The 27,209-nt window shown below is 38.7% G+C and overlaps 1 protein-coding gene across 1 annotated transcript in view; it reads left to right on the top strand.

Moving 5' to 3' along the window:
* The window catches only part of PKHD1 (PKHD1 ciliary IPT domain containing fibrocystin/polyductin), a gene marked incomplete at its 5' end in the record, with an annotated part of 392,126 nt that overhangs the window by 266,706 nt on the left and 98,211 nt on the right, over positions 1-27,209 (top strand). The window contains 5 exons of the mRNA XM_081094978.1: positions 12,469-12,623; positions 14,645-14,797; positions 17,173-18,051; positions 18,745-18,913; positions 20,439-20,596. Of these exons, the coding sequence (XP_080951104.1) occupies positions 12,469-12,623; positions 14,645-14,797; positions 17,173-18,051; positions 18,745-18,913; positions 20,439-20,596 (1,514 nt within the window). The remainder of the gene's footprint in view (positions 1-12,468; positions 12,624-14,644; positions 14,798-17,172; positions 18,052-18,744; positions 18,914-20,438; positions 20,597-27,209) is intronic.

Below are 27,209 nucleotides of genomic sequence, written 5' to 3'. Positions count from 1 at the left end.
TATATACACATATATATACACACATCTATAATATATATGCAGAGATGTATTTCAATTAAATATTGAAATGAATAATTAAAAAATGAAAGCAAAAACCTCAAAATTATTCAAAAGAAAAAATCAAATTAAATATATACAATTGGTCAAATAAATATATTTTATATTAATAAAGATTTCAATCTCCAATGAGACCCCAATATCAGAAAAGTTTTTTACAAGTTAACAATATAGAACTGTATAGAATAAGTCTCTAAGTAATATAAGGAGAAATTGACAGAAACAAAAGATATGAAATACATTTACTTATCTTTTTCAGTGTTTAATCTTTAATATAGGTTAAAAACAATATACAAAATATGAAGAAATATGAATAATATAATAAAGGCAATTTGATTTGTATGTATATGTACATATACTAGTATATCCTTACCATATATATATATATACACACACATATATATATGTATATGTACATATATATACATATATATATACATATATATAAACAATATACAAACAATATACGAAATATGAAGAAATATGAATAATATAATAAAGGCAATTTGATTTGTATGTATATGTACATATACTAGTATATCCTAGATTAAACTGAATATAAAATTCAAGAATAAGAATAAAATTTTAAAAAATATATAAAGGTATATATATTTTATAGATTAAAGGTAAGCATTGAAGTAAATTTAATACTACAAATATGATTGTTAAAGTAAGGAAAATTCTAATTGTTTCTGTAATTTTGAAAAGTTAATGTATATATATATTACATTAGAGTCCCAGTGCACGAAATTAGTGCACAGGGGTGGAGGGGGTCCCCTCAGCCCGGCCTGCACCCTCTAGCAATCCGGGACCCCTCAGGGGATGTCCGACTGCCAGTTTAGGCCCAATCCTGTGGGCCTAAAATGGCAGTTGAACATTCCTCTCACAATCCGGGACCGCTGGCTCCTAAACACTCACCTGCTTGCCTGCCTGATTGCCCTAACCACTCTGCCTGCCTTCCTGATCACCCCGAACCCCTCTGCCTGCCTACCTGATGCCCGTAACTGCTCACCTGCCTGCCTGATCGCCTAACTGCCTCTCCCTCAGCCCCTCTGCTGCGGCTTCGTCCGGAAGGATGTCTGGAATGAAGTCTGGAAGGTCATTCAGCTGACTGGTCTAATTAGCATATTATGCTTTTATTATTATAGATATAATTAAAGCCTTAATAAATTTTAATAAACAGAAATGATATAGAATATGGTTATAATAAAATAAACATAAAGATAAAAATACTATCTTAATCACAAATCTTAATTTCTTGTAAGATGGAAAAATAGGAAAAAACCCACCCTTTCCTAAATAACTTTTGTATCAAAGAAGAGATCAAAACTTTATCAATAGGATACTTGGGAAGAAGCAATATTGGGAGTGTTGCATGAGACATGGCCAAACATGCAATCACATTAAATGCTTGTATTGTTGAATAAGAAAATACAAAAATAAACAAACTAAGCTTTCATTATGAGAAACCAGAAACAAAATGACTAATAAATCTAATGAAATCATTTGGTGCAAGATAAAGACGGAAATTGGTGAATTAGTAGGAAATTAGTAGACTTAGATTTTTTTTTTTATTTTTAGAGATACTGTTTTAATTTCTAATAACTTTAATCATACAAAATTTTGTAAAATCAGAAATGAGAATTCAAATATAACATACCAAAGAGACTAAAATTGTAATATAAAATGTGCTATCTATATGGCATCATTTTGAATTTTAAAAAGTTATATATAGAAATAAATTAATTGCCTAAAGGAGAATAAAATTGGAAGAACCAATAATAAAGATATAAAGTTATCCAAGATTTATTTCCAAAAATACATTTGGTTCAAATATGTATGATGTGTTTTTTTCAATCATTCATCTATTACTTATTTTTTAAAATATATTTTATTGATTTTTTACAGAGAGGGAGGGAGAAGGATAGAGAGTTAGAAACATCGATGAGAGAGAAACATCGATTCAGCTGCCTCCTGCACACCCCCTACTGGGGATGTGCCCACAAACAAACAAGGTACATGCCCTTGACCAGAATCGAACCTGGGACCCTTCAGTCCTCAGTCTGACACTCTATCCACCGAGCCAAACCCGCTAGGGCACATCTACTACTTTTTATGTTGTGTAATCTATTCCACAGCACAGGAAAATATGTGAAGCTTTCCAATTAATTTTAGGAGGCAAGCATAAAATAATTTTTTAAACACCTGCTAAAGATAACTCAAAAAACCCTAACAAAATCTGAGGCAACAACAAAGTGTAAGTAAAATGCAAAAGTCTTAAACAGCAACAAGTGAAACCTAGTAATTTATTAGAAGAAAATAAGATTATGACTGAGTGTGACTCATTCAAGTAAAGAGAGATGGCTCAAATTGAAATAATTAATATAATTTATCTAAACAATAGGTATAAAGTTTAAGAATATAATCATTTTGGTATAAAACAAATGCGTTTTATAAAATTCAGCCTGCATTCTTAGAATAAACAGTAAATTCGGATTGCAAAGAACTTTCTTTGAATTAATGTTTTTTACTAGGGTGTTGAGCCATTAGTTGAGAATCACGGCTTTAAATACTAATACAAAATAAATATTTAAAAATCTCTCTGAAACAGAAATTTTGTTTTATAGAAAAACTAACATTAAAAATCAGTGCATTACAATAATTATTAAATATTGTTATTAAATTTTTTGTCAATGTGTTGCATAAAAAAAGGACAGTAGTTGGAACTGTTGAAAGAAATCCAAACTGCCATTTTTGTGTGTGTGTGGATTATGTACATTTGGTTTTAGAAATGTAAAGAACCACCTGAATAACTATCAGCTGAATTCAATAAGTGCACAAATCAATAGCTTTTTTAATATGTGAGCAATAAATTTTTAAATTATAATGTAAAATCCTATTTAAAATGTCAATTTAAAATACTAGAAATAAACTTAGAATTTATAGGAGCTCTAAAAGCAAAACAATAAAACACTAGTGAGAAGCATAAAAGGAGACTATAATATATGGTGATGAGTAATGTAAATAGAAAGGCTCAATATTATAAAGATGTCAAATCTGATGCAACTTTAATCCCAAGCCACGTATATACACTTGGAATCTGATTCATTAATTCTAAGCCTTTTGGAACAAAGGATACTTGAAGATAACCAAGCATAACCAGGTATATATTTTTAAAAATATATACCTTTAATGACATAATTACTTTCTGTTAGTGGCACCACCAGAATAGAAGACAATGCCTAGCATTTGACCCAGGGAAGTATTATTACCTAGATTTTGAATATTAGCATTTCAATTTAGTTGAAAACTTGAGCTGAAATAATTGGTCAGTGCTTTGGAAAAATATAAAATCAGGTTTTTATTGCTTCCCTTTAAAATAAATTATAGATAGATTAAAATATTAAATATAAAAAAGTGAAACCATGAATTATTTGAAGAACATTTAAGTAAATATTATGTAGCAAGCTAGGAAAGACCTGTTTAATCATAATAAGAAATACAAAAACCACAAGAGCAAGAAGTAATAGATTTGACAACATTAAAATCAGTATTTTCACATCAATTACAAAATGTAAATCCAGTGACAAACTAGAAAATATTTACATATCATAGTACAGATGAAGGCCCGATATTTTTTTAAAAATATATTTTACTAGGGGCCCGGTGCACGAAATTCGTGCACTGGGTGGGGGGAGGGGGGAGAGTGTCCCTCAGCCCAGCCTGCCCCCTCTCACATACTGGGAGCCCTCAGGCATTGACCCCCATCACCCTCCGATCGCCTGATCGGCCCCTTGCCCAGGCCTGACGCCTCTGCCAGAGGTGTCAGGCTTGGACAGGGGACCCCCATCTCCCCCCAATCACTGGCTCTGGCCCCCGCCCAGGCCTGAGGCCTCTGGCCCAGGAATCATGCCTGGGCAGGGGACTCCCATCTCCCTCTGATTGCTTGCTCCACCCCCCGCCCAAGCCTGACGCCTCTGACCCAGGCTTCAGGCCTGGGCAAGGGGATCATCATATCCCCCCAATCCCCGGCTCCACCCCCCACCCAGGCCTGATGCCTCAGCCAGAGGAGTTGACCCTCATCATCCTCTGATCACCAATCACCGGATCGGCCCTTTGACCAGGCCTGAGGCCTCTGGCAGAGGTGTCAGGCCTGGGCAGGGGACCCCCAGCTCCCCGCGGTTGCAGGCTCCGCCCCTGCCCAGGCCTAACGCCTCTGGCCTAGGCGTCCGGCCCAGGCAGCGGGGACCTGCAGTGGCAGCGGGGGGCGCCGCGATCATGGGCTTCGCTTTAGGCCCAGGCAAGGGACCCCTAGCTCCTGGGACTGCCAGCTTCGACCTTGCCCAGCTCCCATCGCTGGCTCCATCCCTACTTCCTGCTATCACTGGCCAGGGCGGCAAAGGCGCCTGATTCTCAGATCATGGCTGGGGGGCAGATCTGGCCCTGCCCCCCAGCTCTTAGCTCCCCCCTGGGTTTCAGATCACTGTCAGTGGCAGGGGGCTTCTTCCTGCTTTCCCCTTCGCCTCCCTGCATTGTGCCTACATATGCAAATTAGCCGCCATCTTGTTGGCAGTTAACTGCCAATCTTAGTTGGCAGTTAATTTGCATATATCCCTGATTAGCCAATGAAAAAGGTATCGCCGTACGCCAATTACCATTTTTCTCTTTTATTAGTGTAGATTGATTTTTTACAGAGAGGAAGGGAGAGGGATAGAGAGTTAGAAACATCGATGAGAGAGAAACATTGATTCAGCTGCCTCCTGCACACTCCCCACTGGGGATGTGCCCGCAACCAAGGTACATGCCCTTGACTGGAATCAAACCTGGGACCCTTGAGTCCGCAGGCCGATGCTCTATCCACTGAGCCAAACCGGTTAGGGCAGGCCGATATTTTTATTTGCAATATAAAGAAACAACATAAACAGACCAGAAGAATAATTGCTAAAGTGTTTTATACATGAGCCACAAAAGAAGTCATATATCTGCATAATAAGCATATGGGAAAATATTTTTTCTTAAGCCCATGGACATAGATAATAAGGTAGTGAAAGCCTGGGGCAGAGTGGAAACCAGGTGGAGGGGGACAATGGGGGGAATAAGTGGGGGAGCATCTGTAATACTCTCAACAATAAAGATAATAATAATAATAATGATAAATAAAAATAAAAATGCAAAACAAAACTGAAATTAAAATAAATATTAATTAAAACAAATACCATTTATCAATTTTGCATTGGCAAAGGTGAAAGAGTGAATTCTAAGTTGACAAACTGGAGGAGATTTGGGCATTCATGTAGGAAATAATATTATATATTGATTTAGTTTTATATAAAATAAAATATTTATGTATTCATATATGCGGATAGAAATTGTCTGGAAGGACACGTGGATCCCTGCTGGTGAGATGATAGATAGGTACTTCTGTGATGTGCTTTTCTCTATATACAGAATTTCTTCATTGAGTAGTTATTACTTTTATAGTTATTTTATTATTGTTACTTATTTATTCAACAGAATTTTTGTCGAATCTTATCCTGTGTCAAACAATGAGCTATGGCCTAGAGATAATAACAAGTGAAAAATCAACATGGTCTCTGACATCAACATTAGTTGAATAAATATAAATGTACAATTGCATATGTAATAAATGCTATCGATGGGGGGCTATGTGGGATTCTGAAAAATTATAAATGTGGGAACTTGAAGCAGTGATGGAAGTTAGAGAAGGCTTCCCTGAAGATTGATTTTAGAGGTGGGACCTGAATGATGAGTGGGCTTTTATTAAGCAAAGTGAGGGCAAATGTGTGTAGAAAGAGGACCCTAACCAGAGCAAACATCATTCAATCATCCAACAAATAATTTGCTTAGTACTTACTATGTCCCAGGTTGTAAGTACTGGAGATATAGAGGCAAATTTGAAGAGATCACTGTCTTCTAGGAGTTCACATCTTAGTGGAGAAAGATAGATAATCAAATACAGAAATATAAACAGCATAGTTGCAGATTATAAAAGTAAGGAAATAAACAGGGTAGCACCAAAAATAGTTGGGCATTATTTATTAATTATTATTTTCCCAATAACAGTTTACATGAAATGTTATTCTGTATTAGTTTCAGATGTTGTTAGAAAAGAATGTTCTTTACAGAATGGTCCCTTTTAGATTGAATGGACAGAGAAGGTCTCTCTGGAGAAAAGAAATTTGAGTTGAGATGTGAATGTAAGTGGGATTCATTCATCTGTTCAATGAAATGAACAAGAGTGCTCAATGAAGGAGGGGCATCCAACATTGTTCCTGAGGGGCCTTTGGGGCTGGTGGGCAGACAGGAGGCCATGATAGCTGGAGCAGTGAGCAGAGGGGAGAGTTGCATGACATGACAGATGCCAAGTCACATGGAACCTTGTTTAGCTGTGAGAGGTCAAAGGGAAAATCACTGAAATGTTTTATGCAGCAAAATTAATGGAATCTGGTTTATACTTCAAAAATGACTCTGGTTGCTATATAGGTGATGGATTGTGGAGACAGGAGTGGAAGTTGGGGTATTGATTAGGAGGCCAATTGAGGCTACACATCATAGTGGCTAGGATTTTATGGAGGAGGCAGTGGAGATTGAGAGAAGAGATGGCGCTGGCTGGGAGTGCCAGTGAGGTGAATGCTGAGGTGACGGGGGAGTCCTTCAGGCTTTTAGCTAGAGCCACCTAGTGAATGGTGGAAACATGTATTGAGATGGGAAGACTGGGACTAGCCTAATTTTTTAGAAGTTGATAGCGGAGGAGTCAATGGCAGGTGATTGAGAAGCAGAAGTGGGAGAGGAAAATTTGTGATGGGAGGAAAGATGAACAGGAGGGACTTGAAGGAATGCCAGGTGGCTGATGTGGAGAGCAGAGACTGAGCACAATAGGGTTCCAAGGAGTAGTTAGGGATCAGGGCCAGATTCACTGGGGATATCAACAATATTAGTGTTTACCCTCCTCAAAGCATCATGCAGCTGTTTGAGGTTTCTAAGAGGATAGTATGGATGGGATGTGACACTTATCATGTTTTTGTATCTTTAAAATATCATTCTAGGCAAATGCAGACAACAGGAGGGGTAAAACATGGATGTAGGGACACCATTTAGGAGGTCCAATCAAGAGAAAGTGAAACTTGTAGTCAGGAGCTGAAGTGGCAAAGGAAAGAAGTGGGCAGATTTAGAAACAGGAGACAAACTCTATAGATGTATTGGGTTTGCGGTGCTTTCTTGGCTTCCGGTTTGTGTAACTGGATGGTGGTGTCATTACCTAGATGAGGACTACATTTGGGGAGGGGGGGCAGATTATGAGTTCAGATTTGGTCATGTGGAGTTTGACGTTCCTATATCACACCCAAGAAGCGTTGTGAGGTAGGTAAATAGGGATCAATAAGAAACTTCAGTTATTATAAGGTTAGTAAGTTGGAATTTGGCAGGAACAACATGAATGGATTTTTCTTATAAGAATGTATTAAAAACCTCCTTCGGAGTCTGAGCTACAGGCTATTTTGAAAGAAACTCAATTTTATTAATTAAAACTATCCATGGTAATTAACTAGCTACCATTTATTGAGTTCTTATCATGAAGTCTGACTATATGTCAGGCCTCTACCAAGCATTTTACATACATTATCTCATTTAAATCTCTCAATGCTGTAAGTTAAGTATTATTATCTGCATTTCACAGACATTAAAACTGAGGCTAGAGAAGTTAAGTAAAATTTCCTAAGTTCATAAAGCTCTAAGTTCCCGAGGCTGGATTTTTACCCTGGTTTGTATGATTCTATTCCTTGTGTTCTATATATTACAAATATTAAAAACAGCATCTCTTGGTATCAGTCCTGCAGAGGAGTACTTTAATTAGTTTATGTAAATAATGTGTAATTATCAAATGTATTCCTTTTTCGGATAGCCTTTTTTTTTTTTTTAAATCCTCACTGAGGATATTTTCCCATTGATTTTTAGAGAGAGTGGAAGAGAGAGGGAAAGACAGAGAGAAATATTGATGTGAGAGAAACACATTGATTGCCTGTCTCCTGCACGAGCCTTGACCAGGGCCCGGGCCAGGGAGGAGCCTGCAACCAAGGTATGTGCCCTTGACTGGAATTGAACCCGGGACCCTTGGGTCCGCAGGCCGATGCTCTATCCACTGAGCCAAACCGGCTAGGGCTGGATAGCCTTTCTTAACCTTTAAAAATTGTGCAATAATTTAAAACTCCCAGTAAGTTGTGAATATAATAGAGTTCTCACATGTCCTTTACTCTGTTCCCTGAGGATATCTTACATAGAACACTGCCAAATCCAGCAAGTTGATATTAGTATAATATTAACTGCACTACAGACTAGTCGAGCGATTTCTTTAATCATTTATCGACAATCTTCTTTTTGTTAAAAGTCAGTTTAGTAAGTCTTTCCAATCTATTGTTCTGGGAGTAGATTTCATGTGGACTCCTTTATGAACTTTCATCAACAGAATTAGTGATCTGAATTTGTTTGCAATTGATTTATTTTATGAAATACATTGGAGTGAAACATTCCGAGGAAAAATTTCATGTCAATTTTGTAAACCCAAACATTTAGTACACTAACAACCAAAGCAAGCTTAGCCGGATATTTGACTAGAAAACTCTCTGTTGTTAAATGTTGTTATATAAATTTATCTCTGGTTAGAGTGTAGGCCCTCATTCTGAAGGGTTGTGGGTTTGATTCTCATCAAGGGCATATACCTTAGTTGCAGGCTTGATCCCCAGCCCCTGTTGGGGTGCATTTGGGAGGCAACCAATTGACGTGTCTTTCTCACATTAATGTTTCTCCCACTCTCTCTCTTGCTCTCTCTTTCACACACAGACACACACACACACACACACACACACACACACACACAGTACCCTCCTTCCCCTCTACTCTCTCTAAAAAAAATCAACGGAAAAAAATATTCTTGGGTGGGGGAAATTTTTCTAAAAAAGAAGTATAGAATCCCAAGGCTTCAGGAATATAGAAGAGAGATAAATGATAAAGAGCCTGTAAGGTTTTAGAAGACTTAATGGACAAGGTCAGCTTAAGTTCAATTATATTTATATTTATAATATAAAGTTTGGAATAATATTTTCAACAATTTATTTCTCTCTTTCCCTAGAAAATTACTAGGCACTGTGGCATTTATGTAGCATTTCATTAAATATTAATATCAAAGTTGAATAGCTACAGAAGACATGAGTACAAAATCAGTTACAGGGCAGTAATATCTATTATTAGGTCAAATTTATGTTGGAAGAGAAACAGGGATTGGGCATTCAGTGGAGAAGAGACTCCCATGGGATGACTTCTTGAAAGCAAAGGAATTTTAGTCAGTTTTTAAGAATGAATAGACTGGAGGGCAGAGTACAAATGATGATAATTTGTGTGAAAGCTGAGAAACATATAACAATTTTTTTTTATTTTTATTTTTTTGTGAGAGTAAGCAGATTCCCTTGTCTGGAGCAGAGGACTTATGTAAGAAAGTTAGGGGACGAGGTGTTATTATTTTTTATATTACATTAAAGATTTCTTTTCAGGTCATACATTCTATGTATTTTGACAAATGTATAATGACGTGTATCTATCCTTATAGAATCATACAGAATGGTTTCACAGCCCTAAAAATCCCCTGTGCTTCATAGGGAATGCATTTTTTAACTTATTTTTTTTTTGATTTTCAGAGGGAAAGAGGAAGGGAAGGAGAGAGAAAGAAACATCAGTACTTGTACTACATTAATTTGTTGTTTATGCATTCATTGGTTGATTCTTACATGTGCCCTAACTGGGGTTGGGACCCACAACCTTGACGACGATGCTACAGTAAATTGACTTTTAATCTAATATTCTAATATTTTTTTATTGCTTAAAGTATTACAAAGAGTATTACATATGTCTCCTTTTAATCTAATATTAGATTGAATATTAATCTAATATTCACAAGGACCTTTCGGAACATTATACTGACCTAGTGTCTAAAAAAACTTTCTTCAGCAATACAAATAGTATTAAAAATGTTATCTTGTCCTAGCTCAGTGATGGCGAACCTTTTGAGCTCGGCGTGTCAGCATTTTGAAAAACCCTAACTTAACTCTGGTGCCATGTCACATATAGAAATTTTTTGATCTTTGCAACCATAGTAAAACAAAGACTTATATTTTTGATATTTATTTTATATATTTAAATGCCATTTAACAAAGAAAAATCAACCAAAAAATGAGTTCGCGTGTCACCTCTGACACGCGTGTCATAGGTTCGCCATCACTGGCCTAGCTGGTTTGGTTCAGTGGATAGGGTGTTGACTTGTGGACTGAAGAGTACTGGGTTCAATTTCAGTCAAGGACATGTACCTCAGTTACAGGCTCGATCCCTGGTTCTGGTTGGGGTGGTGTGGGAGGTAACCAATCGATGTGTCTCTCTCACATCAATGTTTCTCTCTCTCTCTCTCCCTCCCTCCTTTCCCCTCTCTCTAAAAATCAACAGAAAAATATCCTCAGCTGAGGATTAACAACAAAAAATATTATCTTGATATTACTAAAGTAAAGGATTGATTTGAATTATACTGCTAATTTGATTTTGGTGTTACTTTAAACCCATAGCTTTCTTTTCTTTAAAAAAATATATTTTACTACAATATATTACCTGGTAAGTTGGAAAATTTATATTTAAATGAAATGTACTAATAAACCCATTATCCATAAGTGAACTAACATTTCAATGAGCATCTTTCCTGTCTTCTGTTTTCTGTGCATGTGTTATTTTTGTTAAAAATAAATGGTGTATATTGTTTTATATCCCGCTTTTATCAATCAATATGTAATGAGCAGAATCCCTTGTAATTCATTGTTTTGCTGCACTGTACTTTTTACACTGTATGGGTTATAGATTTTTAATAATTTTAGGAATTATCATGATATCATTACAGAATGTGGAAGTATTGCTTTTTCTTTAGCAGGTGGAGAACTAAGAGTCAGACAGGTGGGCTGATGTTATTTAATGAAAGTATTTTCACCTGATCAGGAGTCTTCCTTTTGTCTTAATTCAACCTCTAACTCCATTCATTGATCTATTCTTGAGTTTTGTTATTTAATCTCTCTGGATATTGGTTTCCTTGCCTTTAAAAGTTAGTAGTTATTCTGGTATTCTGTAACTGTGAGTTTTCTAGGATGTCATAGCAAAGTAGGAACAAAGGTAACACTAAATTCTTTCATTGAAATGACATCAATTGACAAGTCTTCTTTTCTCTCTCCGACTCTCTTTTTCTCTTTCTCTAACCTCAAGAACACAGATTTGAATTAGTTACCATCTTTGGCCCACAGATGACCTTTTTAAACTTCTTTCTGTTTTTGGTGTTGATACTATATGCTAGACATCTGTGAATTCCCACTTACACGGTATCTTTTTTAAGGATGTTTACTGGTCAAAATCTAAGTTTTAATGCCATGCCATGTTTTATTTACCATTGTGTTTCTAGCACCTACTGTAGTGTCTGGTGCAAACCAGTTGCTCAATCAATATATATCGCATGATTGAATGGCTGTCACGTAGACCTGTTACCTGGATGAACGTTTTACTGGTAGAGGAGAATCCATTGTCAAAACTTGCTAAAATGTAGACATTGACAAAAGAGGCAAGTAATTAAAATAAACATATGCCATTGAAGTTAGTAATGATTGTGAATTGAGGATAAAACAGAAATATATTCACTAGGAAAACCTATGAGGTAGTGAAAGACTGAACAGAAATTTTATTAACTGTGAAGTAAAACAAACAAACAAATAAACAAAAATGAACAAAACCCTTATAGTTTCATATGTGTGCAAACAATATTTAGAACATAGCACAGTGGAGGCATGTATACTTTTATCCCCACAGTAACATTGGGATGTTGAGGGGAAGATTTAAATATTGCCACTTGTCAAATGAAGATAGGACACTCCGAAAAGTTTAAGTGACTTCTCAAAATCATACAGCTAGTAAGTGGCACCTCTAGGATTCATACTGTATCTGTCTGACCATACAGGTATGAGCCTTATTGAATGATAATAAACTGTCTCAAAATTGTATTGCCAGTCTTCAGAAAATTTAAGAAATGATTCCTTCTGAAATACCTTTATTATTTAACTCTTGCCTATTGAGGAGGAAGATTTTCATTTCAGAAAATGATATATAGACATCATATTTTTAACATGTATACATGTAAGCCAGATGATCAGCTCCATTAGCATTAAACTTTTTGCAAAAGCCATTTGTTTCTGTCTTGACTTGGAATTTCTTCTTTAATTTCCCTGGAATTGTTGGCTGAGTGCGTTTCCTTTGCGATCTGGAGTCAGGTAGGTGATCTGTGTTGCGGTGCCAGATGCTTGATACATCTCTATGCTGTTACAGAATTATAGTAGAGGACGCCGTGGATTGGCGACCCCATGACAAAATTGTGCTTGGCTCCTCTTCCTATGAGCCTCACGAAGCAGAGGTCCTCACTGTGAAAGAAGTTAAGGGCCACCATGTTCGGATCCAGGAGCGGCTCAAGCACCGGCACATTGGTAAGGTTTGCTTTGCTGGTTAAGGGAGGTGAACGAGCTGGGAAGAACGTGTTCTGCCTGGGGCCTTGGATCCCATCACCATCCATCACCATCCAGAGGAGAGGGACAGTGCTTTACTGCTGCCTAGACTCCTCCTAGAAGGCTTATCTCTATCCCTTCATTCATTTTATTGCAGAATTAAAAATACTTTGATGTGAGCGAATTTTTTAAACTTTTATTTATAATGACAAGTCTAGAAGCAAGCAGATGGGTTACAGCTCTTGTTCAAGGTCACTGGACATTTTCATGTCTAGGCCAGAATAAATCTCATGGGAGCTGAGTTTCCAGTTCACTTCCTGGCACTCTGAATTACACAGTTACTTAGAAGGTGGTAGTTATTGTAAACTAGAGGCCCGGTGCATGAAAATTCATACACTGGAGAGGGGTCTCTTAGCCCAGCCTGCCCCCTCTCACAGTCCAGGAGCCCTCAGAGGCGGGAGGCGACCTGGTGATCAGGAGAAGGTGACACCCCCATCACACCTCTGCTGCTGCCACTTCCGGCAGCACAAGCCTCTGCCGACCCTGGTTACCTGAGCCTCAGGGGGCCCTGGGCAGCTGGGGGGCTGAGGGGACTGGGGGACTCTGGAGGCAGGCGTACGGCGGGGCTGAAGGGACTGGGCACTGCCATCTTGTGGGTGTGGGTGCCGCCATCTTTGAGGGCATGGCAGTCTATTAGCATATTCCCTCCTTATTGGCTGTGGGCACTGCCATCTTTGCAATGGCATGAGGGTCAATTAGCATATTCCCTCTTTATTAGATAGGATAATGACTTCTTTTTCATAATTAGGAATGTACCCCTCCTGACAAAAAGTTCATATTATGTGTTGACTCCTACTGCTACCAAAAAATATTCAAATGCCTTTTCTAAAAAATATGCTGAATATTTTTATATACTATACACAGTTAAGTATATATTGCACATAAATAATAAATAACCATAACCATACATTTCCTGCTTCTGTGGAATAAACTAATCTAACACAGAAGATACAGCGAATAAGTCATAAAACATGGAAATAGAGAGGTTAGAGCAGCCGTGGGCAAACTACGGCCTGCGGGCCGGATCTGGCCCGTTTGAAATGAATAAAACTAAAAAAAAAAAAAGACTGTACCCTTTTATGTAATGATGTTTACTTTGAACTTATATTAGTTCACACAAACACTCCATCCATGCTTTTGTTCCGGCCCTCCGGTCCAGTTTAAGAACCCATTGTGGCCCTCGAGTCAAAAAGTTTGCCCACCCCTGGGTTAGAGAATATCTTTTTGTCTGTGATTTGTGAGAGGGAAATACATGTTTTCACCAGGATTATATATAAAGCTACATTTAAATCATAGTTCCAAGGATGATTTCTGTTTTTAAAAAGTGGCCAAAGAAGAAATCTTCAGCGATCCTGGTCAGTAAAGGGCTCCATGTGGAGGGCAGTGACAGAAACCAGCCCTTGGCTGTTCGGCTCCCACTGCTGAGGAGGCTCCTCAGGCAGCAGTGAGCTTGAGACCCACTGTGGGAGGACGCTGCTGCTGCCCTTGGTCCCTTCACTCTCATACATCGCTGCTTTAGTTCTGTCACTGCCTCAGTTGCTCTGGGATTCCTCACTCTCATGAAAAACGTCCACAGACAATGTCCAACCAAATGCTGCATCTCACACTGATGCAATTAAGGAAGAAGGATGGGGACCCCACTAATTGGACAGGTCTGCCCTGCTGTCCCTGCACAGTAACCTGTCCTAGTAGCCACAGTTATGGAGGAGAAATGAATTCTTGCTCAACCACTTTCACTCTAATCCCAGAGAGACACAAGTAACGGGGCTTTTCATTTCTCAGCTGACATTTGTGGAGATGCCCGAGGAAAAGCGGGCCTGGATGCTGGTAGGACTTCCGAGGGGAAAGGAGAGTTTTCATTTGGCGGATTCCCTGGGTCTCAGACTGGTGATTCCTAAAGTTGCTTTTTAAAGGTGTTTCTTCTCCAACTCCTTTTGCCCCAGGAAGCGTACACGTCCTGGAGGATGGCCCATCCATTCGTTTGGCTGCTGCGGTTGGACTTTTGACCCGAAATATACAAATCCAGTCTGATACTTTGTGTAGGGGGAGACTGCTTGTGGGGTCCTTCAGGAAGTCCAGCAGAGAAGAATTTTCAGGTAAACGGAATGTTAAGTGGCATTGCCAATTGGAGCCTATTCTTCTGGAACGTACAGAGAATTGTCCTTTATATAACAAAATGTACAAATTAAATGGCTCCTCTGTGCTCTGAGTAGCTATGCATTTTCAGTTCTAATCTGTGCTTAATTATCAGTGTGATGTTAAAATAATATACTAGCGATTGGCACATATGCACATTTTTACCTCAAAGAAAACATCTTCAGCAGATGTGAAATTTCCTCTGCTTTGAAATTATGGATGATTTAATGACCACTTGAGTTTTATCTCTTTCCTGAATTTCTATAATTCTTTCTCAGTAGCATGCAATATCTGATGGCAGGCCTCAGCTCATGCTATAAAGCAATAGCGTAAATTTAAATAAAAGTGATTTCCATATTCCAGACTGCTTTAAGGATCAGTTCATTCTCTCTCATTTCTTTCAAGTTTTAGCTCTTGGAATACTGCAAAATTATTCGATTAGCACTTTATTTCTTCAACTTGTATTCCTTAAATATTATTCCAACATTGTTCCATAGTCAAATTTGGGAGAGGCTATCACTGTAGCTCCATCTTAGAAAGTCACTGTGTACACGAATATAATACAGGCTCTGAGAAAGCCTGGAATAGAGGTTCTAACCACTTCCCAAAGATCCTGAGCATGGAACACTTTTCGCTGGCACATCTGTTTCACCAGTATGATAAAGACCAGTGTTTACACCTTACATCACAGTTCGGGATTTCTGGTCCATAGAACAAGCTTTCTCTCCATAAGCTCTCACTCCATTAGTTGTCAACACAAGTGAGTTTGCTTCTCCCCACACCCAAGGACATTTGTCCATATCTGGAGACATTTTTGCTTGTCACAACTTTGGTGGGTGGGTTTGTTTGTAAACTATCAATTGCTTCCCTTTTGTCCTTGGCTCTGAGTGAGGGGGAGCTGTCTAAAATCTGTTTGGCCTCTTCAGGATTGAACTCACAGCTGGACTGATAGTAACGTGGCTGGGAAATCCAGGTGGTTGGGATCAAAATCTGGCTCCACCATTTGCTAGCTGTGTAGTTGTGAACACGTTTTTTAGCCCCCATGAGCCTCAGTCTCATCATCAGTAAAACAAGGGTATTCACAGGGGTGGCTAAATGCATAGATTCTGGAGCCAAACTTTTCATGTTTGAATCCTGACTTGTAATTAACTATGTAAATTAAGATAAATTGCTAAATCCTTCTGGGTCTCACTCTCTAACTGTAAAACAAGAATAATGATGGAAACTTCACAGGGTTGTTATAAGGATTAACTGTGTTAAATACATGTTAAAAAACAACAACAAAAAACCCTTAACATTTTTCTGTAACAAACTCTAGCATCTGGATTGGGTGGGATCTGCAGGTGTTGGTCAAGGGTGCCATCCATGGGTATTCAATGGTTATAGGGCAGAAAAGCAGACCAGAACTTATAACTCCTTCTTTTAAACTGGAGACCTCTGTCAGTCTCCTGCTTCTGATGAGACATATCCAGCAATTTGCACTCAGAATTGTGACTTTTCAATGGGAAAATAGTTGTGAACAAAATCACTGCTAAATTCTCTGTTGAAATGAGTAAGACATTTTAAATGTGTACTATGAATTAATTTTCAGACTTGTGGAATTTAAAACTATGAATTATAATTATGCACGTATGACATTAAAAACACTAATTATTATGAAAATTAAAAATAATATAGTATGACTAAAATAAACGTACAGAATTTTACTAGTAAAGAATTTGAAAATGATTTTAAAAATATGTTATTTCCTCCATGTCTTAATCAAGAGACATTATTGAATATCATGTTTGGGGCATATATTGAACAGAAATATATGTTCAAAAATTTTCACTTATCCCATACTCTTAAGAAATGTTTAAAATATTGATAGAGTTAGCCATTATTTTTTTTCATACAATATCTTTGTGGGGATGGCTATGACCTTTTCACATGGGGATCACTGAGACACAGAGAGGAAGACAGGATTCTGAGGTGAGTCCTAGGAATCCATAATCCCCTTGTTCTTACCCAGTTCCTGACCCAGCCCTGCAGGCAGATGCCGGGAGTCTTTAAGCTACGTGTGCCCATCTCCTTTCTCTATCTTTCCTTTCCTTGTTCTCTATCCTATCACCAGACTCTCCAGTCTGCACACAAAACCTTTTTAGGCATTAACGTCACCTTCTAAAGATTCATATTTTGTTAGTGAAACTCACTGGCATAAAATACTGTGCTGGTGCTGAGAAGAAATGATTATATTTCAATGAAAAATCTGCACATTCTGGTGTCCATAAATGGACCATCCTCCTGCCTTTCATGGGGAAGAAAAAGTACCTGATGATATGCATTTTGTTTACAGGTGTCCTTCAACTTTTAAATGTAGAAATTCAGAACTTTGGCTCACCATTGTTTTCATCCATTGAATTCACGCATGTGTCGGCAGGATCCTGGATAATATCTTCTGCTCTGCACCACAGCTGCGGTGGGGGCATTCGCGCAGTTGCCAGTCATGGGATCATTTTAAATGACAACATAGTGTTTAGCACCGTTGGTCATGGCATTGATTTGGAGGGTCAGGCCTATTCTCTCTCTAATAACCTTGTGGTTCTGATGACACAGTCAGCGTGGTCCACTGTTTGGGTGGCAGGCATCAAAGTGAACCAGGCAAAGGACATCACCCTCCGTGGTAATGTCGTGGCAGGATCGGAGAGACTTGGCTTTCACATCCGAGGCCAGAGGTGTTCCCCTCTTGAAGCTCTCTGGTCTGACAATGTGGCCCACTCAAGCCTTCACGGTCTTCATCTCTATAAGGAAAGTGGACTTGGCAACTGTTCTAGAATCTCTGGCTTTTTGGCTTTCAAGAACTTTGACTACGGTGCCATGCTACATGTGGAGAACAGCGTGGAGATAGAGAATGTCACTCTGGTGGACAATGCTATCGGTCTTCTGGCGATAGTATATGTGTCTTCTGCTTCACAGCCTTCAATCGAAAATGTGCAGATTGTGCTTAAGAATTCAGTCATTGTGGCCACTAGCTCCTCTTTTGACTGCATTCAGGACAGGGTTAAGCCTGGCTCTGCCAACTGGACATTAATGGACCGAGCTCCTTCCAACCCCAGAGGGGGTCGAGTTGGTATTCTGTGGCCAGTGTTCACCTCAGAACCAAATCGGTGGCCTCAGGAACCATGGCACAAAGTGAGAAATGGCCGTTCAGTTTCAGGAATCATGAAGCTTCAAGGTAGGATGTTTGGGCTTATCCAAATAATGTAGTTTCATATCTCTGTGCACAGAATTTTTAAGAGCATTCTGAAATTATATCAACAAAAGAGTACAGTGTAGTCTAGTGCTTGTTGCACAATTGACCACCTGCTGCGTATTGATAACCACACTGATGGTTGATAATAGCAGTGAGTGATTCCTTTAAAAAGTTACTGCTTTAAACATGTTGAAGAACTTTCACAGCAATTATTGAATTTGATTATATGAAAATTCTCTTAGGTAGGTGTTATTTTCCCTATTATAGAAAGGAAGAAATATAGATGCAGAAATTGTGTCTTACTGAAATTGTTTACTAGTTGGTGGGGTAGCCAGGAATAAAATCAAATTATATCACTACCTATGCAGTTAATATTCTATTAGATCTCTTTTGTAATATTGTACTCATTCCCCATTGGATTTTATCAAACCTATGATAAAACATATCATTCTGAAGACATTGATGTGTTGAACTACTTCTGTTTTGCAAAGAATACTCATGTCTTGAAGAATTACAGATATTTAAGTCAAGCTTTATGTAAACTGGAACTAGCCTGGACAGCTTAAATTAACTTCTGGCCAAACAGTAGCAAAGATTGTTTAGTTGCGTAGTCTATATTTGCAGTTGGTAGTTTACGTGATCTAATGCCATGCTATGCTTAAATTTTTTTTTCAGATGTTACCTTTTCTAGTTTTGTGAAGAGTTGCTATAGCAATGACCTAGATGTATGCATTCTGCCCAGTGCAGAGAACACTGGAATCATTCATCCCATAACAGCAGAGAGGACCAAAATGCTAAAGATCAAAGATAAAAACAAGTTCTACTTTCCTCCTTTACAAACCAGGTACCAGTTTTAGTATTTATAACCCCTATGCATGAAGTATAAAATCATTAATGGAAATAAAAAGAAGCCCTTCTGAAAAGTATGCTAGATGAATTGCATGCCCCCCATTCTTTACGCCTCCCATGTCCAAGTGCTTTGCTACATGGTTTTTGCAGTGTCTCTCACCAAAGAGCAGAGGATGTTTCTCTCTCTTGAATCTGGGTTCAGCCATGTGACTTTCTCTGGCTAATAAAAGTGTAGATGTGATGCAGGGCAATTTTTTATTGATATTGTTTTGTCTTTATTAGAGATATTTCTTTGGGATAGTTTCAATCACTGGAAAAAAATTTCCCTAATTCTTGTATATTCTATAGAGTATGGTGTCACTAGTCTTCAGAAGGAACCTTAGGCGCCCTTGTGCAGGGACTGGTGGGGAGAAGGAAATCATGTCTGATGATAAGAACCCCTGAGTTGAATAATGTGGCTTAGATAGATACTGGTGCTCAGACCAGGTGTAACCACTATTCTGGACCATATGATCTGAGAGTTTCATTCAGGAATCTGAAAACTCGATAAGGCACTATTTTTGCCATAAAAGGGAGCAGGAAAATCAGGATCAGGGAAAATGAGCTACTTTTCTTCTCCAGAACATTGGGATAAACTCCTATAGTTGGAAGACAAGAATCAAGAAAAATCACCCTAATTGGAAAGTTTATGTTTTTGGCCCAATATCTGTCTCTTTAAGATGCCCATTCCTGAGCTACTTTTGGTACCTAAACATTAGGTATGTAATTTGGGTTGTCTTGTCATTTTTCTTCTATTGTACAATTTTCCTTATGTTCATGTAAACCTATGGGATGAAAGAATTATAAAGCTTAATAATACTAGCATCTGATTCTTTGTACTATTAATACTTAACACATGGTTAGCAGGCAAATATTTGACACTAGTACTGATGGTACTGAAAAGTATTAGACCAGGAGAAATAAAATAAGTTTTCTAAATTTCAGTGTTATAATGGTCTACTATTTGTTTATATAACCTCCTAAGGTTATATGACTCTAAATTCTGAAAGTATAGGAACCATGCCTGTATTTATCACCATTATACCCCCCAACCTGTAAAAGTGGTAGGTTTTCAATAGATATTTGTTAAATGAGAATATCTATTTTTACCTTGTTTGCATACGGCATAAATATAATTGAAATTTATAATGATAATCTTATAATATTGCAAGGTACCAAAGTTCCATAAAAAATGCTTACATTATTTTCAGTAGGTATTAAAATTAGGAGTATTTTATTGTATCTTACTGCTTAGAAAATTACAATCTATTTAAAGATGATATATCCAGAGTATTTGGATAATAATAATGCCTTTCTTCTTGACCATATAACTGAGAAGTAATATTTTCTATAGAGTTTTATTTAATATCTATGTACCACAATACTACTAATAAATTCCTTTTTCATCAGATCAGTAATTTCAATATATTTTCGTTTTTGTTGCTCATGAAATGAGAGTTGCTTTCTGTCTGTCTTTACAGGGAAGATTTAGGAACACTGGTCTGCCCTGAATCCGTTTGTGAAAGTCCAAAAAAATATCTCTTTAAGGATCTCGATGGGAGAGCCCTGGGTCTACCTCCACCGGTTTCTGTGTTTCCTAAAACTGAGGCAGAATGGACTGGATCCTTCTTCAACACAGGTTGGTTATAAAGGAACTCGATGCCTCCAGTAGGGGGCGCATGCATGAAGGAGCTGGTTTGGCTGTGTTGTCTACTGACAGTGGTCGGCAAACTCATTAGTCAACAGAGCCAAAAATCAACAGTACAACGATTGAAATTTCTTTTGAGAGCCAAATTTTTTGAACTTAAACTATATAGGTAGGTACATTGTTATTAATTTAATTAGGGTACTCCTGAGGCTTAGGAAGAGCCACACTCAAGGGGCCAAAGAGCCGCATGTAGCTCGCGAGCCGCAGTTTGCCGACTCTAGTCAGGAAACCAAATCTCCTGCAGAGGAAATGAATTCTGGAGTTGGAGCCTGTGCTAATCTGCTGCTCAACTCACCTGTAGCAAAGGAATGTTGAGTCACTAAGAGATGTTGTGATCACTGTGTGGCCTCCATGACGTTGCCAAAGGTGTACCTATGTCAAAGGTACAGATTCCCAACACCAACTCTGTGCACAGGTGAGAACAATACTCTCACTAGCTTGGTCACCCGGGCCTGAAGCATCGTCCTCAGCGCTCAGAGCTTTGCAGTGTCAGCCACAGAACCAGCAACTCTGGCTTCTGACTGTATCTTTCTCTATCACCAGAACTTAAGGGCTCTCAATCTGGAGAGGGTGGTAGAGTAGATGGCATGCAGTTTGCCTTCTTTTTCCCCATTTTTGTAATTGTCCCTGGGAGGTGTGTGTGTGTGTGTGTGTGTGTGTGTGTGTTGGCGGGGGGCGGGGGGGGGAGGGTGTTGGGGGAGGGAGGCCAAGCTGTGATCAAAATTCCTTCTTCTTGCTTATACAAGCAAAACCCACTTACCTATCAGTTTTATAGCTGGACCCCTAGAGAGATCATTGCCCTTCTTACTTCCACAAACAATGAGACTAAGTTTTCTTTTCAGTTCAGGTGGAACCTGCTGCAGGTAAATCTAAAAAATTTTCCCTGTGTTTTTTTTTTCCTGCTTCAGTGGTTGATGCTTCAGACTTCTAGTCTTTCTTCCCTTTTTAAGTTTCTGAATGTGTGAATGTTCCAGAACTACATCCTCAGATCCGTTTTATTTTCTCTTCCTAATCATTAAGCCCAAGGTTGAAATACCACTTAGTGCTGAAGACTTCCAATTTACATCTCCAGCCAGACTCAATCCTGGACTTTAGTCTGGTATATCCAGCTCCATTGGAAAGTATAACTGACATCTCAGACTTAACCTGCCCTAAATGGAACTCTTCATCTCTGCCCATCCATGTCCTGCTTCTTGCCTAGCTAACTCTACTTCAGTAATTGGTACTATCCAGAAACAATCATTTCTTCTTTTTTTTTCTTTTTTTCAGAACCCAAATTCTCCTACTTCTAACCATCATCATCTCCCAACTGACAAGGGGAATAACCTTCTAACTGGTCTTCTTTCTTATGCTCCTGTACCCTATAAGGGCTTTTTGTCAATGATAGCCAGAGTGATCTTTCAACTTTCCAATGTTTTTTCTATCCCCCTCAGAATGAAATCCACACTACAAGCTGTGTAGTATCTGGCTCCTGTCCGTCCCTCTCACTTCACTTTCTGTGACATCCTTTTTACTTATCATTGTCTTGTTCTTTCTTTCACATGGTAAACTTACACCTACCTCAGGGCCTTTGCAGTGGCTATTGTGCCAGAAAAATCCTATTCTCACTTCTTTGCAGAGCTGGCTCCTTCCTTTCAAATGATAACCCCACAGAGAAGCCATCTCTGACCACCCTATTGAAAACAAATGTTCCTCCATTATTCTCTAGCCCTACTTGTTTTTGTCAGAGTCCCATTACTTGAAATTATATTATAAATATACCTGCCTACTTGTGGATTTACTGTTTGCCATTTTAGAGTACAAACTTCATGAGGGCAAGAATTTTGTTCTGTTTACTATTACATATTGGGGGAGATGCTCAACAAATGTCAGTTGATGAACTGATCAAGTGAATGAATTATTGATAACCAAGGAGACTATTAATGCCGTTTTCCCCATATCATTTAAGAACATACAGAAGAAACTGAGGCCTTCAGGTCATTGGTTTAGGATTTATGTATAATATAGAATCCTGGAACCAAGAAGTGTCCAGGTATCTCTTTACTTGTTTTCACTTTTCTTCCTTTTGAACTACTACCACTTTATAGCACTTGCCTTTTAGAAAAGTTTTACATAAGTCATTAATTACCATGCAGTTTCATGCCTCAACACTGTTTAATAGTTTTCTCAAAAATTTTCATAGGTTGAAGGCTTATCTTTGCAACAGAGTGAAAAGCTGTGAGGATTATAGTGTAGGATTTAGAAAGTCATTACTGAGTGCATGAAGCATGCTGAGTAAATATTCATTTTGATATGTTGGTTATATCTGTTGAATATAACCAGCAAATACATATTGCACAGAAGAATGAAATTCAGGGAAACCATCCATATTGAGAAAGTATGTGTAGAATAGTAAATGGGAAAAAAGATAGGAAGCTAGTTTCCCATTTACCACCAGTCCTATTCAAATAGCTTTCTTAACAAAATAATTTATTGATTTGAGAGAGAGAGAGAGAGAGAGAGAGAGAGAGAGAGAGAGAGAGAGGTTTGCTGTTCCACTTATTTAGGTATTCATTGGTTGCTTCTTGTATGTGTCCTGACCAGGGATCGAACCCAAACTTTGGCATTTGGGATGATGCTCCAGACAACTGAGCTAACTGGCCAGAGCTTCAAATAGCTTCTGTAGTAAGTTGTCTTATTAGTTTTAAAAGTCATCCCCCTGTTATAGGTGTTATGCAATTGAGAATACATTCTTTTATACTTTAAAATAAGTACATGAATAATTGTGAGTTTTTCCTAAACTTGTAGGTTTTGGTGAGGAGCCCCTTTCTGTGAAATCAGTATCAAGGGATACATGTTCCAGAGTATTTAGTGAAAATTAAATTTCACAGAAGAATGAGGACTGAAGAGAGTGTCTTCAGTTGCCTCCGAAGCAGACCCTGATACAAGGCTTAGATTCCAAGTGGTTTACATAGGGGTGAACTCAGGAAAGCAGGGAAGGGGGAAATGAGCCAGGGAAAGGACTGAGGTCATTCAGGGATGTGTTGTCAAACTGGTTACCACTCTGGACAGCTGGAGCTCAAGTTTGGCGGGGAGCTTCAGGAGACCAAGGGAACATGACCCAAAGTATCCCAGCTGAGTCCTGGCGAAGCTAAGGTAGTTATACCTCAAATCTCTATTTATTTCTGGCTGAGGGGTGCTGTTGGGGTCACTAACTCCCTAGTCCTCTGGCTTTCGCTGAACACAGGCCAATTGTGCTCTTTCCCATGGCCAGAAAAGTCCCTTCTCAAAAGGGAGCCATCGTTTTGTAGCAGCGGTCTTTTATCTGTGAAGGTGAGTGCCAAAGCCTTTTGGGTGTAGCTCTTAAATATCTGTCCAATCCTCCATGTGTGAATAATAATGTTCTTTGATGAAATCTTAGGTAGTTGCTAACCTTGTGATGTAACTACACTGTTTAGGCACCAACATGCTCTTGCTCCTGGTTACAGTGCTGTGTGTTTTATTTCCATTAGTCTCTGTGTTGGATGTGACACACGATTCAATGATGGTAAAACCCCAGCATGCATTGTACTATTGCATACCATTTACTATCAATGTGTGGACAAGCATGAGCATGTGTGTGGGTGGCTGAATGTATAGAGGGAGGTATATATGACTGACTACCTTAAACTCCTGATGTTTAAAGCTTTATAACATTTTAAATGAGGTTGCTATAGGTTCCAACTGCGTGGATTCCCACAGTAGAATCTGCTGTTCACTAAAAATAAAATCTGTGTCCTCTTGGAAGGAAGGAGACAGCCCATAGTAAGTGGTGCCTTCCGCGAGCGAACAGAATGTAATGTTTTCCTTCAACTCCCAAATAGGAAGGAACCCCTCCTTCCCTAATTAAAGTCCATTTTTATTTTTTAAACCATTCTCTACTATGCTGCTTTCCTGTTCATAATCTGATGGATGAGAAAAGTACAAAGTTAATCTCAAGAGCATGACTATCTATTTTGTATTTTCCTCTTTCAAGACAAGCATCTATGATCTTCTATAAAACAGCAAGAGCAGTGCCACAAAGATGAAAATGAGGGCCATGGGAACCAGCGCTCACTTTTATTCCACATGGCACTGCCTTTCTCAATTTTATTGGCAGCTTGAAATCCATTGCCTTTGAGGTTTAGTTTTAACTTGAAAAAAAACACACACAGATTTTATTTGCACATATAAGTTCACATTGCAAAACTACCCACTCAGACAGATAGCCACAGGTCCCTCATATTGTCATATTCTCCAGCATCAGGAGCAAAAATTACCCATGTGGGTCAGCTCTGAGGAATGCTGTGCCAGTGGGCTTTTTATCTGTGCAATGCAGGGTGTGTAGCCAGGGGAAAGTGAGCTGCTAATTTTGGTTTGTACTTATCTGTAAGTTAGCATTTGCAGCCAACTTTGAAACATGCGTGACAAAGAGCGCAAGGCAGCTAATCCCAAGCAGATCCTCTGAGAACCATTTGCATTTTATTCCAGAAAGGATTTAGTTTTATTATGGAGGCATCTGATCATCTGAAAATCCAAAATCATTTCGAAAAACAAAGTCTTGAAATTCATATCCCATTTATGTAAGACGAGATAGATATCAAAGCTTTCCACTTTGCTTCTCACTCATTTCCTGTCAGTCTCAGACAACAAATAGGTAGCATCACCTCTCAGACCAGTTCATACATGTGGCACACTGAACTGGAAAAAAAATCAGGGCTTTAGTTTCTATGGCATTTGACAATTTCTCAGACGTGATGAGGATGGTAGAGGGAGATGAACTGAGCGTGTTTAGTGTGCTAAGCACTGAAGCCGGCATTTTCATTTATTCAGCGAATTCATGTTGACCACTCTACCTGCACCTTTGTAAGGATGGAGCTGTCCTTGTGAACAAGGCAACGTTCCTGCTTTCATCAAACTTAGGTTCGAATAAACTTATGAACAAATAAATAAAAGTATTCCAGTAGTGATGAGAGTTATAAAAAAGTGAAATAGGGTTAGAGAGGTAGATTGAGGTGTGTGTGTGTGTGTGTGTGTGTGTGTGTGTGTGTGTGTGTGTGTAAGGAAGTTGCTATTTGAAATAGAGTTACATTTCCAATGAGCCTGAATGAGGAGTGAGGAGTCACACTGCTCTGAGCAGAGGGAGGGGCCTTCTAGGGAGAAGGACCAGGACACTGATGTGAATAGCCTCAATGTGTTGGAAGGGGGTGGGGGGTGGGGAGGAGATCGGTGCCACTGGTAAGTAGTGAATGAGAATGAGAACAATCGGAGCTAGCTAGGAGCTAGGCCAGAGCCCTTTAATAAGATGGTGATGGAAGGTTTTAAGAAAGGTGATTATAGGATTTTATTCACTCTTTGAAAAGACAAGGTGCTGTGGAGTGAATGGATAATGGGTGGGAGCAGACAGTTCATGAGGAAGCTGAAGTTAAGGAAGCTGGCGGAGTCGTAGGCTTGGCGGCTTCACAGACAGTGGCCCAAGAGTTGCATTACCCCATGCGTGGCCCTGTGCTGGCTCATGAACTCTTGCACCGGTTCACAGGGAGATAATTACAGAAAGCTGTCACTAGGTCACTTAGAAACACAACAACCTGACAGTAGTTTTATATCTGTTGAATCTAAAAAATAAATCTTAGGCTTTTATTTTGTATGTCTAATTTGTCTGATAAGTTATACTGTATTTTTAAAAGTATTGGTCCACAAAGGACTGGAAGTTTTAAAACAAACAAACAAAACCAAACCAAAAACCTCTGTTCTCCTGCCAAACTTTCTCCAGTTGAGGAGATGCATTTCATGTCCTAAGGAAAGTGTCTCCAAAGCTGGCTTATCACCTAGGGCATTAAACATTCATGCCCATGTTGAGGGGGTTTTGAGTCAATAGGTGTTTGTGAGGCCCAAGCCTTTGTGTTTGCGCGCGCGCACACACACACACACACACACACACACACACACCCTCCCCAAGTGATTCCACTGTGAGAAGGTTTCAGAATCACTACTATAGAGTTATAGGCTGCCTTTGCAGTAATAGGCTGGATGTTAAGAAGACAATTAATACTTTTAATTAATATAAAAAATGGGCAGTTTCAATTTCTCATGAAAAAACAAGAATAGCTTTCTCTGCCAAATACCAACAGACATAAACATACTTGCTTATATACACACTGGGTATATTTCCAAAAGGGAAAAGAACATTAACCAAACACACACACACAGAAAAAAACACCAACCTTTTCTTAAACATAGATTATTTTTCCTAGTATTGGAGTTGAGTGACCTCAGAATGCCATTTTCATACACATCACTGGATAAAAATGGGTACCATGCTAAGTTTATTTTTTTAATTCTACATTGAATCATTATATTAAAAACTGGAATTCATGATAAGCTTTTCCCACACTTGCCTTGACGTCCTTCCCAGCAAAGTGCCCGGGTCTGACCTGCGGGGCAGGTGAGTTTCTCATTCTTTACTGTGAGAGGGGAAGAAACATTTTTCAAATTGTGTTACTTCTTGGTCGCCTCCTGAGAAAGAAAGTTGTAAACCATAGTGGAG

This window comes from Myotis nattereri, assembly GCF_964212035.1.
Source record: "Myotis nattereri genome assembly, chromosome: 6".
Lineage (NCBI taxonomy): Eukaryota > Metazoa > Chordata > Mammalia > Chiroptera > Vespertilionidae > Myotis > Myotis nattereri.
Note: the sequence above shows the minus strand (reverse complement) of the source record. Positions and strands in the feature narration are given on the sequence as shown.